The sequence below is a fragment of the Mustela erminea genome, chromosome 12 (assembly GCF_009829155.1).
Source record: "Mustela erminea isolate mMusErm1 chromosome 12, mMusErm1.Pri, whole genome shotgun sequence".
In the NCBI taxonomy this organism is placed as follows: domain Eukaryota; kingdom Metazoa; phylum Chordata; class Mammalia; order Carnivora; family Mustelidae; genus Mustela; species Mustela erminea.
In genome coordinates, this window is record NC_045625.1 from 78,300,988 (window position 1) to 78,316,948 (window position 15,961).

The window sequence follows — 15,961 nt, forward strand, 5'->3', positions numbered from 1 at the left end:
CTGATAATTTGGTTAGATCTTCCTCCAATTTTGTTGAAAGTAAAGAAATGGAAACTACCTGACTTGTAAAAGGATGTTTTGCCCCTTCATTAGAATCATTTCACTTTTTCAGCATCCAAATCAACACTTCAAATCGTCTCTTTCTTTGTTTTAGGGCAATGGCAATTTTTCCATCTTGGTAACCACAGATAACACACAACATGATCTGAAATGAATGAGAGTTTGGTCTCTTGTGGAGTGGAAGTGGGGTTGTTGCGTAAGGGGAAGTGGGAGAGAGGAGCCCGCTTTCTCAGAGAATACATATGAAAACTGAGGACTTGGAAAGCCAGGCTTTTTAGAAAGCCTTCATGTACTCCGAGGGCAGGGTTTCTCCATCTCAGCGTTATGGACATTTGTGATAGAATAATTCTTTGTTTTGGGAGCTATCCTGTACATTGTAGAATGTTTATTGACATTCCTGTCCTTTAAGGACTGGATGCCAGCAGCATGTCCCCACTTGTGGCAATCTCCAGATATATCTTCTGGGAAGAGAAACCACCATCTGTTTCGAACCACGGCCCCAGAAGCTTAAGTACCCATGAACAAAGACTACCTCGGCAGTGAACATCATATTGGAATCCTGTCCTCCTGGTACCAATGAGTCTCCACTAGGTTCAAGGGCAAACTGGGACTCCTTATCTACCACAGAGCATATGAATATTTACAAATTTCCTACAACCTCACCAAGAGAAATCATTTAATCCTCTAGCTGCTTATATTTTGAGACTTGAGTATGTCTGTGTTAGTGTTCTTTTTTAACGTCTGTAAGAATTGTAAAACCCCACAGTATTATCAGGAAATACATATGGACGAATTTAGTGGAGGTAATAATGAAGGCAAGTCGATTAATGTTTCTATATGAGCATCCTAATCTTTCCTATAATATTTGAAATAATGGATGTCTAAAATTAATATGAGCCTTCAGAGACAAAAAGGGCAATATTCACTCACTCTTTAGAGGGAGGGAGAGGGGAGAGGGGCCGGGGCAGGGGAGAGAGAGAGAGAAAAAGAAAGAGAGAGAGAATCTTAAGTATGTTCCACACACCAGTATGGAGCCCAACGTGGGGCTTAATCTCATAACCTTAGGATCATGACCTGAGCCAAAATCAAGAGTTGGCTTAACCCACTGAGCCACCCAGGTGTCCCCATGTTGTTGGAATTCTTCAACGAGTGAGGGCTGCGCTCCTTCTCACCAAATGTTTATTAGGCATTCACATTTCCTGTTATGGGAGACAGTTTATGTTTTTGACTGGGGACAATCTTTGAAAGCATTGAAACCCTGTTCTTAAAGTGTCAAGAAGGGCTCTGTTTATGTTTGGGGGTTTCCTCTGGGCCAGCTCCCCAAGGCATGTTCCCACTTGTCCTTGTCCTGCACGTCTCGTGCGAATGCTGGGTAGATGACTGAGAACTACAGAGCGCTCAACCTGGGCTGGAAATTATTATACATTTTACCTGCTATTACATTTGTAAAGAGATGACCCTCCATCTGTCAGCTCCTCTCAGGTTTACATAGTTCCTTTTTGTAATGTTTTCAGAATTTTCCTTACGAGCAGCTACCATACAAAGACTGACAGGATTAATAAGCATGATGAAATGGGTCCCTATTTCTAAAAGACAGAGTAAGCAAAGCAGGTATTCTACATGTGGTAAAACAGAGAATCACCTGAGATAAGCCTACACTTTTCCCCAATATAATATTAAGAGCATTAGGTACAAAGTATAAGATCAAGACAACGCAATGAGAATTGTGGTGCAGTCCATTTTCCTGCTAATAGTATCTGCAGTCAGATTTAGTCTAGTGTGGGAGTCAGGACCATTATATAATAAGATCAATTCGAGTCCTGGAGAATAAACAACAGGATAGGACAGTGTTTCGAGCTATGTGTTATGGCATAGCTTACTGAAGAGGACAGAAAAATCAATGGCGGTGAACTAATAATTGTGTTTTTAAAGAAATATAAACGGACTTCACTTGAAAGCATGAAAATTAACCATATAAATGGTAGCTTGATGTAAGGAATATTATGTTTCAGCCAAAATGCAAAACACATTACATTGCAGTATTGTTAAGGCAGAGCAGAACTCTATAATTATTTAGAATTAATGCCTAACTTATTATTTTTTTTTCTTTTTATGTCTGGGCACAATAAAACAGGCTCCTTCTTAGGTTGTCAAGGTTCTTTCCTTAAGAAGATACGTTATGCTTGTACAAGACGTATTATTGGACAGGATGATAATAGGCCTTTGATACAAATAATGTGCTGATCAGTCTTTCAATCCAGGTCAGTCACAAAATTAATTAAACTCAGGTGGGTAAATGGTGGTACGTTTGGCTATTCAACCCATTCCTTTGCTTGAAATGCTCATGGCCGAATATAGATAACTCTCCTTTTGACAAACATAAACATCGTAAGAGAAAATCGACAAGCTGAGGGACAAATGTGTAGCTTCACATTATAAACTGTAACGTAAGTGCATGTTGGTTACTGAATGAAGAGGGATTTAATATTTAATTGTTTTGTCAAGAAATGTATTAACCTTTACAAACACTATTTTCATTCATTCATAAAAAAATGATTTATCATTAAATCTATAATAAAACCATAGAATGTTCATCATTGCATTCAGGAAGCCCAGTTTCATCCATGGAACATAACAAACCACTTTAAAATAGCAGTTTTCATTCACGTCGTATAAGGCTGTCAAATTAAAAGTATTTCTTATAACAGGCTGTTATCCAAGAAATCCATTTCACTTCACATTATGTGCTGAGACTGACAGATGGATCCCCTTAGAATCTGAAAGTAGATTCTGCCCCTTGATGTCTCCCTTTCAGTGTCTCTCAAACAGGTTTGACAACAGCAAAGTATTTGTGAGCAGAGAAATCAAATTCAGGAGGAAACTTAGATTCCTTTTTGTGTCCTCCTGCCAATAACTTCATGACCACAAAGTTGGGTTTGGCAAACTTTAAAATTCTATTGACCTCATGGTCTGGGTTTGGGATATTTTCCAGGATCACTTTTGGCCTAGTAGTTTTTATCACTACTTCTGGAAAAATTGTTTCCTCCTTTGAAGAAGATGCAGAAAAGGTTAGGATCTTAGTGGAGGAAAGGCTGTAAATATACAATTTTACTCAAAATAGGAAATCTTCATTAAATAAGGTATTTGGGCTTATGAAATTTAATTTTAGAAACTTTGAGTAAATTTTACTCTATATATTTTGAATTTGTTATGATTTTTTTTACTGGATAGTGTCTATTCAGAATCTGTAGATATGTCCATAATACTTATATTAATTTTTCCTAAGAATCAGTAAATGTCATTATCATTATTTTCCGAATAAAAACAGTGGAGAAGCATTGTTTGCCCAAGGGGATCTTCGGATTGAGTGAAAAATAATTTTGCTTTACTCTTAGCTATTATTTATATGGACAAAACACTCATGAGAGCTTTTGTAAAAAGTTTTATCTTGAGGGCCAACACTGGTCAAATAGTAGTGGGGGTGTATTTGCACCTATTAGTATAATTTAGTAATTGATTAGTCTGTTGTGTAACTATGTCTGCGATGGGTGCAGCTGTGGCAAAAAGAAGAGAAAAAAAAAAGTAAAGCCTAAGAAAGAAAACACAGAGTAACAAAAATAGAACTGGACTCAAAGTCAGAAGCGCTCAATTGAAGTCAAGTTCTTGTCTCAAACTCCTTAACAAATAATTATGGCCAAGTCATCTATTTTTCTCATTTAGGAAAAAAAGGATGTAATCAACACTGGAGATCTGAGAAATTCAAATGAAACAAAAATTATCTAGGGAACTCTTAAGGAATTTTATTAGAAAGATCACTTTTCTTGTATCTGTCATCTTAGAGGACATCGCCTATTTTATATTGGAAGTACTCAGTAATCAAGATTTGTCGACATTTAAGCAACAATCCACTGTTAGGGGTCAGCTACAACTTTGTCATGTGTTTTCTTTTACTTTTTTTGGTCATTGTACTATGATAAAAGAAAGTCTTTGTTTGACCTAAAACAACACTCATGAAAACCATGGTAGATAACCTTTCGAGAGTCATTAATGAAATTGCAGTTGAAAGAAATTCAGAATCAATTTACTTCATTACAAAAGAACACTTTCTATAACAAATAAAATAAATTCTAACTAACTCTGACATGGGTGGCCGCCAGACTGACCTTCAGTAATATTAGTAAACAAAACAAGATAAAACAAAAGCACAACTGGAAAGGTGTTAATGCTACCTTATTAGCATGCTTATTAGCATGCTTATTTTTGAGCTGTCTTTGGAAAGACTCCTTTCCTTTGTTCCTTTGGTACTTAGCTTTTTTTTTTTTTTTTCCTAATCTCAAGAATGAAAATATATGTGCAAGCGTGGAAGTGCTTAGAATTAACCCTTTTAAAGGTAGTCAGCATTTAAAAGAAAAAAAAATACTAGACTGTTTGTTCTAAACTTAATTTTAGAGCAAACTGACAAATAGGTTAGGATCCTAAAAATTTCAAAATGAATTTATCTAAACTATTTTGTAAAAAAACAGATTACTGCCAAGAAGCACTGCACCTTAATGATACGATGTGTTTTTCCTGAACAAATGTTCCTCTATTTAAGCAGACTGTGTGGCATTTGCTCATATTCAATAACTGTGGAAATTTGGAACAAGGTTTCTTCTTCTTCTTCTTTTTTTTTTTTTTTTTTTTTTAAGAGAAGTGTTTAATTCCTTTGCTATGTGCCAGGCACAACTTATGTACAAGTTAATAGGAAATACTCTGTGTAATAATTTTATTATTTGACCTGACAATAAAAATAATAGCCAATTATTCATTAGCAACTCAACATGTCTAAGTTGTCTCAAGTTATGTGTTATTGTTTGATTCTGGGATCTGGAAGCCTGCAGCTGCTGGATGGTAACATATGACTTGCATGTTCACTATAGCTCAAGCGATACACAGAAATTTTTACTTGGGAAATTTAGAATAGGGGTCTAATTCATTGCTAATGCAGTATTCTGAAATGCATATGAAGTACTTTTATGATCCATGCCTTGGGCAGCTGAATTAAACGTATTTTGAATGCAGCTCAATAAATAACTAGTTACAATTATTTTCATTACACTGTTTAGGCAAATAAAAATAGTACTACTGTCTGAATTTCCTAGTTTCAGAATTAATTACAGGCAACAACACATTCTGATCCTATTTAACAAGACGGTCTTTAAATAGTCTTTTTAATGGAAAGATCAAAATAGTGGTTTAATGTTTACTAAGTACTAGGCATATTTCCGTAACAGCCAGATTGAAAATCTAGACTCATATTACATATGTCACTTCAAGTAAAACCACTGCACTCCACAAAGATTCAGTCTACATTCACCACCCAGAAAAGCACACTGGCCCTCGCATATCATGAAGTGAAGCTACGTGTCCATTGTCCTACCGCATAGCAGCACCTCACAGAGGTGAGGGAGGGGGTGTCCAGAAAAACAGGTGCCTTATTAAATAACTCTTCAATCAAAGCTTCTAAACTTAGAGGGGTCTTTGTGTGCCCTCTCTTCCAACCTTTTTAGAAAAGCTCCAAAAAATGGGGTCATTAAGCCCTTTCTTGAATTCTTCCAGGCCCAAGAAATACACAGATCAAGCAGCATAGCCATTATATTATCATTGGGAGAGCACTATTCTCTGTCTAATAAATTCCAATTAATAATCAGCATTTTAAGAAATACATCTATTACTCAGGACTGAAAACTATGCTAATGTGGAGGGTTAGGACCAAGAGTAGCAATTTGGCTGCCTGGAGGTCTCAAATGGTAAAATTCACTTTGTGAATTCCCCCCAACCCAGGATCTAGTTTTCAACTTTGTAGGCTCAGAAACTTGATCTCACCAGAGTTTCAGAGTGGATTAGATCTTTGTATGAGAATTCAAGTGAAGTAAGCGCACAAGAGCTAATGTATAAGGCCAGAATGCCAAATTATCAATTCAAAATGAAGAGGGTGATGGCAAACTGCTGGGGATACATGTCTCATTCTGATCAGTGATTTACCTGGGCAGATAGTGCTGGGCAGGGCACAGCCAATCGTTGATTCATACACACATTTTTCTTAGAACTTAGGAGGCCAGGAATTTTCCCTCTTTAAATATGCTTAAGAGAAAGAAAAGCTCAAAAGTCAGCAAGACCATTATGTGTTGATTTTATTGTTTAATTTTCAGAGTTCAATCTTATATCCAAGTTCTTGGAATGGAATAATTTGAGGAATATCACTATGGCCCTTGTATACTGCTGAAATACCCTATTACTTCAGTAGATTTTATTCTCTCTAATATCCAGTAATCTAAGGTACTTTTTAGAGCAGATATCACTACTTTCCAGAATAACCTTAAATGTTAAAAAAAAAAAATGACAGTTTGTATCAGCCATTTTCTTATTTGACAAAAATAATGTCTCTTATAAAAACAAATGTATCAGGACACTGTAAGGTGTTTTCCTCTTTTTTTTCTTTTCTTTTCCCTGGTGCTCTGTTGTTGTTGTTGTTTTAACAAGCTATATTCTTACAAAAATTTGTCTCCTTTAGTGTAAGGAGACTCTTTTTGTAATTTAAAATTACCTTAGACCAACCTACCTCCCTTTCTTCCTTCCTCCCTTTCTTTTTTAAAGATTTCATTTTTTTATTTGAAAGACAGTATGAGAGAAGGCAGAGAGCTCAAGCAGGGGTGGGGGGCAGGGGCAGAGGGAGAGGGAGAAGCAGACTCTCCACTGAGCAGGAGCGCAATGCAGGGCTAGATCCCAGGACCCAATTTCAGGACCTGAGCCAAAGGCAAATGCTTAACCAACTGAGCCACCCAGGTGCCCCTCGAGGTTTCTTTTTGTAATTTAAAATTTTCTTCCTGTAATTTAGAATTACCTTAGAGGTTTTGTCAAATTGTCACCTGAAAATCATTTTACTAGTAAAAGTTTTATATGAAAACAATACTACTACTTGTTCTACATCAGGATATGTTCTTTTCAGGAATTCTACTTTGATCAACTAAATTTCACTTAGTACCAACTGAAGACATTGGGGAATGCAACAAACAATGATTCAATAAACTTCACTTACGATGAACAAATTAACTAAATTTGGACTTCTGCTTATCTTTAGGGACATATCACAAATATCTCTTCCCCAGGGAGAGTTGTTCTGAATATGTCTCCACTGCATTCTGTTCTGCTCTTGCTTTGACCATAGCTTTGATTCATCACTTGTTTTCCAACTTGGGCATTCCCCCCACCCCCAACTCAGGTATTCTTAAGGCTCAGTTCTATGCACTCCTTTGAGTAGATCCTTAATAAACCCTGAATAAATAAATGTCAATCACATACACTTCTATTCGTGTATATATATGTCTGTAAAAGATGAAATCTTAGAGCCTACCCTTTTTATAATTAAAAATGAAAACTGCAACTGAATATCTTATTCTCATACTTGAGAGTATTTCTTACTTTGCACTCCAAGAAATGAGTTGATCCATGAGTTTGACAGTTTTTAGAATAGGGGAGAATCAAACTTAGTCTGTTCCAAATAAAGAAAGACATTTGTACTTGAAAGTGATATTTAAAAAATAGAAGATTAAAATAAAATATTTTCTCAGTTTTTTTTTTTTTGGTTGTTGTTGTTGTTTTGTTTTGTTTTGTGGCCAGTACTACTTATTTACTCCATGCCAAGTGAAGACTATAATTGCCAAGGCCTTTTAAAAAAGCCTTTGCTGTTTCCTTTTTAAGAATGATTTTGTGTCCAAATTCAGAGAATACTTATCATATTTATGATTAAATACTAAAATATTGCATATCTGCTGTTGTCACATGATCCCAACATAATTCTAATGAAATTCAGGTAATGAATGTAACAGTCTTTAATGAAGGGTGCTTTACTGAATAGTCATAAGAAAATTGTTAAAAATAGAATTTAAATTGACTTGTAATATTCATTGGAAAAAAGCTTTACTATGAGATAAATTCTATGTAGTGGTTTTCTTTATAAGCAACCCAAATCTTTCATATACCCTATGGTACCAGGATATCGGGCTCATGTGAGCACAAAGTGGTAACTAGTAACAAAAAACACAATTCAGTAAACAATCAGATTAATTTTCCCTTTCTTTGCTGATGTCTGTAATTCCTCTGAATTAGAGAAATATAACTCAGGACCACATGATGTAACTAATCACACACAAAAATGACATCAACAAATACTCTTTTAGCAAAGTAACTTACAAAGCATACCCAGCCAGTTAATAAGATATTCATGATATAGAGGTGAACATGCTTAAGTCGAAACAAATTATCTTTGCTCTTTTATAAGGGTATGTTTCTGGACAAGTTTTTAGCCTCATGCTTTGAAGAAAGGTAACATGTTTGTTTTGGCCTTTGTAAGAGCCTGCCTAAGCCAAGAACATCCTAATTTAATTTAAAACAAAACTTATCACATAATTGTAATAATTATTATAAAGTTAGAGTTTTCCAATATTTAAGAAATAAGCACTAATCAAGAAAAATGCATGTTATGTTAAGTATAAAACAGTATACCTTCCAAGTGTTATTTTTAAATGCTTTCAATGCTTACTCTGCAAAGTATTAAGCAATGTAGGTAAAATATATATACTGAATACCATTTTTGACTCCTCAGATAAGCATGACTAAAACTGCACTTGTTAAGGGGAAAATAAATCTAGGACTTGAAATATTGATGGGCACAGAAATATATTTTAAAGATGACCAGAGCAAGCCAAAAGTTCTACGTGGCTTGCAATGCATAATAATTTTGGGACACTATGATCACAATATTTCTTTTCATAAGAATCCACCCCCTCAATGCCATTAGTTAACCACATGGTTATTATATTTAGCTTGATTCACTATAAATGCCGTTATAACACCTGTGGTTTCCCTCATTAAGAAATGAATGGATGGGGTCAGGGGTTGAAAGGGCAGCATATGTGCTATGAAAGAACTAGTTAACATAGCCTATTATATTGGTGCACTGGTAAATCTCATTTCTATTCATCAGATGATTAGTTCAATCAATATTTATTCCTCTATGCTCCCTTTGTCTTGTGCTACAAAAGAGGCATCCTTCAATTCATGGCATAAGCCTTGTTAGCTATGAATCTGTAGCTTAATTTGAGAGGGAATATTTTATTTATTTGGCAGTCCTGAATTCTTTGATTCCTTTTCTCTCCAATTATCATTAGGTAGTATAATGGAGTTTTGTGTAGATTATTTATAAATAGATGCTATTAACAGTTTCTTTTTATGCAACTCAAGTACCACATGTATTCATTTCTTCCTTTTGAATGCTCTGGAAAGTTGCGTCTGTTTCTCTAAATATGTTTGAATTTGGAAGTCTGGATTGTGAAAGCAAAGATAAGAATGATTTTCTCTCTCAAATATTCATTCTTCTTGTCTGAGTGGGTGGTTATAGGCACATACATATACATATTGTGTATCAGTGTGTATCAACAGACGCCTCCAAAGACTGCTATTATCTGCTAGGGATTCTGTTAAGTCAGAGATTCTATTCAAAGTAAGATAAATATTTGCAAGAAGCTGTAATTGAAAGATGATTACAAAATTACAGGAATAATACTTTATGTGTAGAGCGCTCATTTTATCAAAGGTCATTATTCATTATATTACAAAAGACTTATTTCATTTGTGTACTTAATTTCTATCCCTTAGATAAGAATGGATGGAATAGTAAAACTATATTGAGAATAAATATTAATTATTTAGCACAGTGTTCACTCCCTACCTTTACTTTTCTGTATACTTAACATCACAACAAAATGTTTCATTAATGTCAGTTACATTAAATTAATAGCGATCTAACTTAAAACTTTCAATGCCTTTGTAGAATAACTACAAAAATGATTTAGTCTTAAGAAATTCTTTTCTCAATAATAGAATGACAGGAAAAAATATGTACATACTAAGTCACCTCAATCACTAATAACTTTTGCATTATTAACATACATGCTCATCACCTTTGCTTTGTTAACAATCTGGCCAGAATTTGATAGTTTTAACTTTGGAACTAATTCTCCTATTTCTTCGTATAATTATCTGTCAGGCTTAGATTTCACCAAAGTACAACAACAATGATGCTATTCTTCACAATTTAGAACCTTACTTTATTTACAAATTTGCAGAACACCAGCACACCTACATATGTTGAATTTTTTTAACTTGATAATTTATTAGAATAATTTCAAACTCTGTATTAACTGAATGCTATAATATGTCCTTCAAATTAGAGGTATATTATTCATTGCTGTGAAAAAATCTAGTTAATGTGTTGTGATTCACACTTCTATTTTTTCTGACTATTGTAGTAAAAAATATAAAACCTACAATGGCCACAAGACATTTCTAAAAGGTGGACACAAGTTTGTAAAATGTGATATAATAGATGAAAAGAAAGTTTTACTTGTCTTTTTTACCTAGAAAACCCTGAATCACGTTAAAATCCTGGTGTCAACTCTATATATGCTACTTTTAGGGGAAAAGTAGGTATTATGACACAATTCCAATGTCATTTTCATGACGACCAACCCTAAAACTCAATATTTTCTTGGTGCTATAAAGTCCCTGTTGTGGTAAAACTAGGTTTCATGATTTTGTAACATTTAAATTTGAAATACAGTGTATTTGCACTACATACACACCATAATAATCACTTTTAAGGCTGCTAATAGTTTAGTATTTAACAAATAGTTACCAAAATGAGAAAATGTTAGCATTCATATTTGATGATTATAAAGTAAACATGTTATTTACATTAAAGCAAAGCTTCATATAAAGATCTTAAAGGGTTTTCTAAACAGTATAGCTAAAGCAAAATCCAGGACTTCTAAGTTTTAAATGAATCCTAACAAAGGAGTTTTAATCTTGTATCCCTCATGTTTACGAGGCCTGCTGTTCAGTATTTCTCCCTTTATATTTCCATCCTGGTTTCCCACCTCCTGATTATCTGAGCATCTAGAAAAGTAAAAAGCCTTGGTGCCACTAATACATCTCCCAAAAGCTGAGGATGTCAAACACTCCTGTGTCATAATACTTGTTGTAGATTCACTCAGGATGATGGGGATGGGGGAAGGAAAGAGTCCCAGGTTGTAACCACCTAAGAAAATATTTTATTTTTCTCGCTTACTATTTTTTTCCAACAATACATGAAACAGAGCTTTAGTATTTTTCTTTAAAATGTTTAAACCTTCACTTTTCTTGGAATCCAGTAAGACAGCTTACTGGATTACTTAATGAACAATTATTAAGGGACTATTGACAGAGATGTCCTTCCAGCATTTTTTTTTTAATTGTGGAAGGTGGAATCTTGGTTAGAAATATTTAATTGGGATTTGTGGAGGAAATTAAAATGGGAATTCTGTTTAGAAATATTTAATTGGGATTCGTGGGGGTAAATTAAGATAGAGAATTCGTTTAGGAAATCTAAAGGCCTGGCCAGGAAGACTTTTAGAGCTCCAGACTTCCAAAGGGCCACCATACCCCTGAGAGCAAGCTGCTGCTTTTCTAAAGTTAGCAGTTAATAAAAATTAACTACCTGAAAATAATAGATGAAAACTGGGCTTCAGAAAAGCCAAGCCCCATCCTTGTTTACAGCAAGCATAAAAACCAGATTTCTAATCCGTAGGAGCCACAATCACCTATTGATTGCGACGACATCTGTGCCCGTTTTGGGAAGCAGGGTTTTCTGTGGAGGCAGGGCTGAAAAATCCTACCATTTCCCTGCGCTTGTGCAATAAACCGCGGACAGGCCTCTCAGGAAGGAGTCTTGAAACCTACACCTGGGCTCACTCATTTCTCACCTATGGATGGACCCAATTAAAAGTCCTCCCTTCCGTCTTCAGAAGTTATTCTTTTCAAAAACGCAATCTGTGAAGTAGCATCACTAGAACTCATGTGGTACCCTCTAGCAGACAAAGGGTGAAATGCTTTGTGCGCCACCAAAGACAACCTCCTTCGCCCCAGGCCAGGCCAGAGTAAGCCGCGAAGCTCTAGCTCCAGACGAATCAGTTCAGCACTGGGCACACAATGACCTCAAAGATCAGAGCTCTTAACCCCTTTCTTACCCCAGAGCTTCCCTGAGGACAAATTTCTTAACTATTGTAGACCTGCCGGGGGCAGCGGGGTGGGGGGCGGGGGGAGGGAGGTTGCGCTGACGGACGTGGAAGGTGGGTCATCTGGATTGGTCCTGAGGGCGACCACTTAATCCGGGACCAAGTTTGTGTCGCACAAAGCGTCCTGATTCAGGATAGTTGCCAACTGCAAACCGTGAAGCAGAGGCCAAGGCACTGACGGGGACCACCTGGGGATGGTGTGTGTGTGTGTGTGTGTGTGTGTGTGTGTGTGTTGGGGGGGTGTATTGGAGAAATGGAGTGGATACGCTGTAAAGCTGAGTTCAAAAACCATCCCCTCCCCCTGATGTAGGCTGATTAGTAGCCCAGGCACAAGAGAAAGCTGATTTGTTTCCGCTCTCACTTCTCAAGTTCACACTCAAGTTCAACCCCTGACTCTCACAAGAGGTCTGAGTAGCCCGGACCCTTTCTCAGCCTATCCTTAAGAATAACCCCTGATGTTGCGGGTGGGCAGAGCCTGTAGGAAATGCCTAGGGACGCAGGCAGAAGAGAAACAGTAAGGGGTCAGGAAAGGAGAGCCCAGGAGGTATAGAAAGGGACTCTGCCACTTTGTAAGCTTGCTTTTTCTCCAGTGACAGCCCCCCGGGGCCGCCAGAGAGGCGCATTAAGTTAAGACCTGTAAACTCCACTGGGCAGCCTGGCTAGGGTGATGCCTTCTGGAAAGCGGGGTTTCGACTGGTTTCTAACGGTGAGCACTAGCGAGCGCCTGGCTTTCAACCCTTCAGGTTGCCAGAGACCCCCGAAGCGAGCACGGTGGCGAACTCGGACTGCCTTTGCATACTGCTCCTTCAGGAGCAGCGCGATCAAGCTACAACCCGCTCCTGCCCCACACTGCTCCGTTTTCTTCAGTTTAAGGGGAGAGTGAGCGGCTTTTACCCCGCAGGTCCTAGTGCCGGGTCGGAGCGAAGGTGACGCGTGGTTTCGGACCTTCAGAACACAACCCAGCCAACGGAGAAATGTTGGAAGGGGAGAAGTAAGGGAAGGGTGAACTGGTAGCCCCAGATCAGAGCATAAGAAAGGGAAAGGAGAGCGGATGGTGGTGAGATGGGGCAGAAAGAGAAAAACAAAGACCGGGGCATCTTTCACTTAAGGGTTCTGTACTTGTCAATTGCCCAAGTACAGATTTGAGAGTATTTGGACAGTGGAGCATGTGACCAAACCCCCAACTGGTACATTCAACTGGAACCAGTTCGCACAAACCGGAGCTCCCACTCCCAGGGCGCGGGTCTGTCATCCCATTAGGACGTCCCTGTCCCTGATCTTCCGCTATCTCCCTCCCATCCACTTCCCTGGACAACCTCTCTGTTCCTCCTCCTCCTCCTTCCCTTTCCTGCCACGTCCCAGAGCCCCAGCTAACCCAATCCCTGCCCTAGCGTCCAGGCTCCAGGGTTCACTGTGTACGAGCAGGGAGAACATGTCGCCACCCCCTCGGGGCCCTTCTAAAGAGGTAAGTGTTGGGGGAGTGAGTGAGAGGTGTCCACTGCCCGGTGGAAGGCGATGAATGCTTGCAGCCCCACCTTCCCAAGTTCTACCTGCCTAGTCCACCTGTCGCCGGGTCAGGGATGTAGGGAGGCCCGCGGGTTAGCCGTCTTCGACTTTCTGTTGCCAGCACCAGAAGGGCGTGCGAAGGGTAGTGGAGAGCCCCACAAAGAGCCATAGAGTGGCCAGGAAGAAAAACGGTGTGAGGCAGGTGCCCAGAGACTTGCACATATCCCCATGGCACGCTGGCACCCGGCCGGCTCTCCAAGAAAGAGTGAAGTTGTGGCCAAGCCGAAAGTGGGGGAGAGCGGGTCCGAGCACAGCGCGCAGGAAACCTGAAGGTCCCAGCACTGCAGGGGAAGAGACGGACAAAGTGACTCCCTAAAGTCGGGCAGGCCATCCACTAGAGCAGCCCATGGGGTACCCAAGGGAGGTATCTCTCCCTTGTCCCCGGCGCGCCGCCCCACAGCTGCCAGCTTGCCCCAGGGACTTGCCACTGCTGTCGCCGCTGGGGGTCTTGGCTCAAGGGCTCACCCAGCACGCCTCCCGCAGCGGCGCTTTGACAAAAGAGCCTTCTCCACCGTGGGTAGCGCGGGCTCTCTTATCCTCTGGAACTTTCTCCGCGCAACTTTTTCGGGGCGGCGCTCGTCCCCGGACCGCGCGGGCTCTAGCACGCGGACCTGGCCAGGGCGTAGCGCCGGCGCGAGGGACCCACGCAGGGGACGATCCCAGAATCCGCGTCCAGTCCCGCGACACCGCCCCTCTGCCTACCACTCCCACGAAGGGACATAATAGCCGGCCGGGACGCTGGCGGGCCTACTAACCCGGAGTCTGTGTGCCCGCGCGCTCGCGCCCCGCCGCCTGCCCGTGCGCCCAGCGCACCTAACCCTGGTCGGCCACCACGACGCGCCGGGCGCTTCCAGCCGCTTCGGTCGCGAGGCAGCCCCCTTCGACTCTCCCTCCATCCGGCGTCCGCTTCCGCACCCGAGAGTGACAAGCCAAAATGGTTCAGTGCAACTCATGGACTGGGAGGAAGCAACTAGCGTCGCTCCTCTCTCCAAAAAGCGCCCTCCTGCGTCCCTCCAGAACTCCCGAGAGGCATCGACACCTTCCCACAACTTTCTACGCCCAGGCCATTTGTAGCCCACCTGCGAACGCGAACTCCAGACCTGCGCCCCGAGAACCTTCTTCCCGTTCTGCAGGGTGCGCTCCCCTCCCCCATCTCCCCATCTGGCTGGAGTTGGCCGGACCCGGGGAGCCTCGGAGTCCGCGGGCTCGCTTACCTCGCATGGTGTGGCCGCTCTCCCGCTCCGCGTAGTCATGAAGCTGCTCCCAGCCCGAACCCCGGAGAGCCAAAAATCCTGCTCAGCACGAGTGAAGAAGGTGGTCGGCAAAGAGCTGCTCCGCCGAGAAAACCATCCCTTTAGGCGGACGCCTTGGCCGGAGGGTGACGTTTGCCGCCGCCGCCGCCGCCGCTGTGTTAACAGTTTTGATGATGGTGGTGATGACTGTTTTGATGGTTGTTTGGTTGTTTGTTTTCAGGAAGGGCGAAAAAAGAAATGTGCTGTCTGGCTGGTGCCTGGGTTTTGTTTTGCTTTTTTTTTTTTTTTTTTTTTTTCCTCCTTTCTCTCTAATGTGCTTGCTTTTTAAAAATGCCACCGCCTCCGGCTCAGAAGATTTCTTTTGTGATCACTTGGACTGAGGAGGAGGAGGAAGGGCAGCAGCAGTAGGAGGAGGAGTTGGTGGTGGTTTTGTTAGTTACAAAGAAGAAGGAGAAGGAGCAAGGGGGGAAAAAAAAAGGAAACAGAAAAGGAAGAAAGGCGGTGTGGATGGCAGAGCATGTGCGTTTTCACATGACATCTGTGCCTGTTAGCGGATCCAGTGAATTTTCACTGTTCAGTTACAGGGAGGAAGGGAGCGAGAGAGAAAGAGAGGAGAGAGATGGAGAGAGAGAGCCGAGAAGGGGCTTATACGCGAGGGCGGGTTTGGCCGGGACTTCCAGGCCCCGCCTCCTGTCAGCGTCGCCGCCTATCAGCGCCCGGCAGCGCTCGGAGGGGCCGCGGCCAGGGGGAGGGGCCGCGCTTCCCGGGGAGAGGCGGGGGTTAGGGACGCGGCAGCCCGACGGCGGCCGGAGCTGACGCTGGTCACTAGACACTGTCCGAACTGGGCAAGGGAGAGGGAGCGCCCCAGAGAGGGGGGCAGACCGGCAGGTGACATTCACTTGCGACTCCAGGAGGAGGGAGAAGGCACTG

General features: G+C 40.9%; 1 protein-coding gene across 1 annotated transcript in view; it reads right to left on the reverse strand.

Moving 5' to 3' along the window:
- Positions 1–15,241, reverse strand: part of RORB (RAR related orphan receptor B) — a 190,411-nt gene extending 175,170 nt beyond the window's left edge. The window contains exon 1 of the mRNA XM_032308223.1: positions 14,993–15,241. Coding sequence (XP_032164114.1) covers positions 14,993–14,999 — 7 coding nt within the window. The 5' untranslated portion in view covers positions 15,000–15,241. The remainder of the gene's footprint in view (positions 1–14,992) is intronic.
- Between the last annotated feature and the right edge of the window lie 720 nt (positions 15,242–15,961).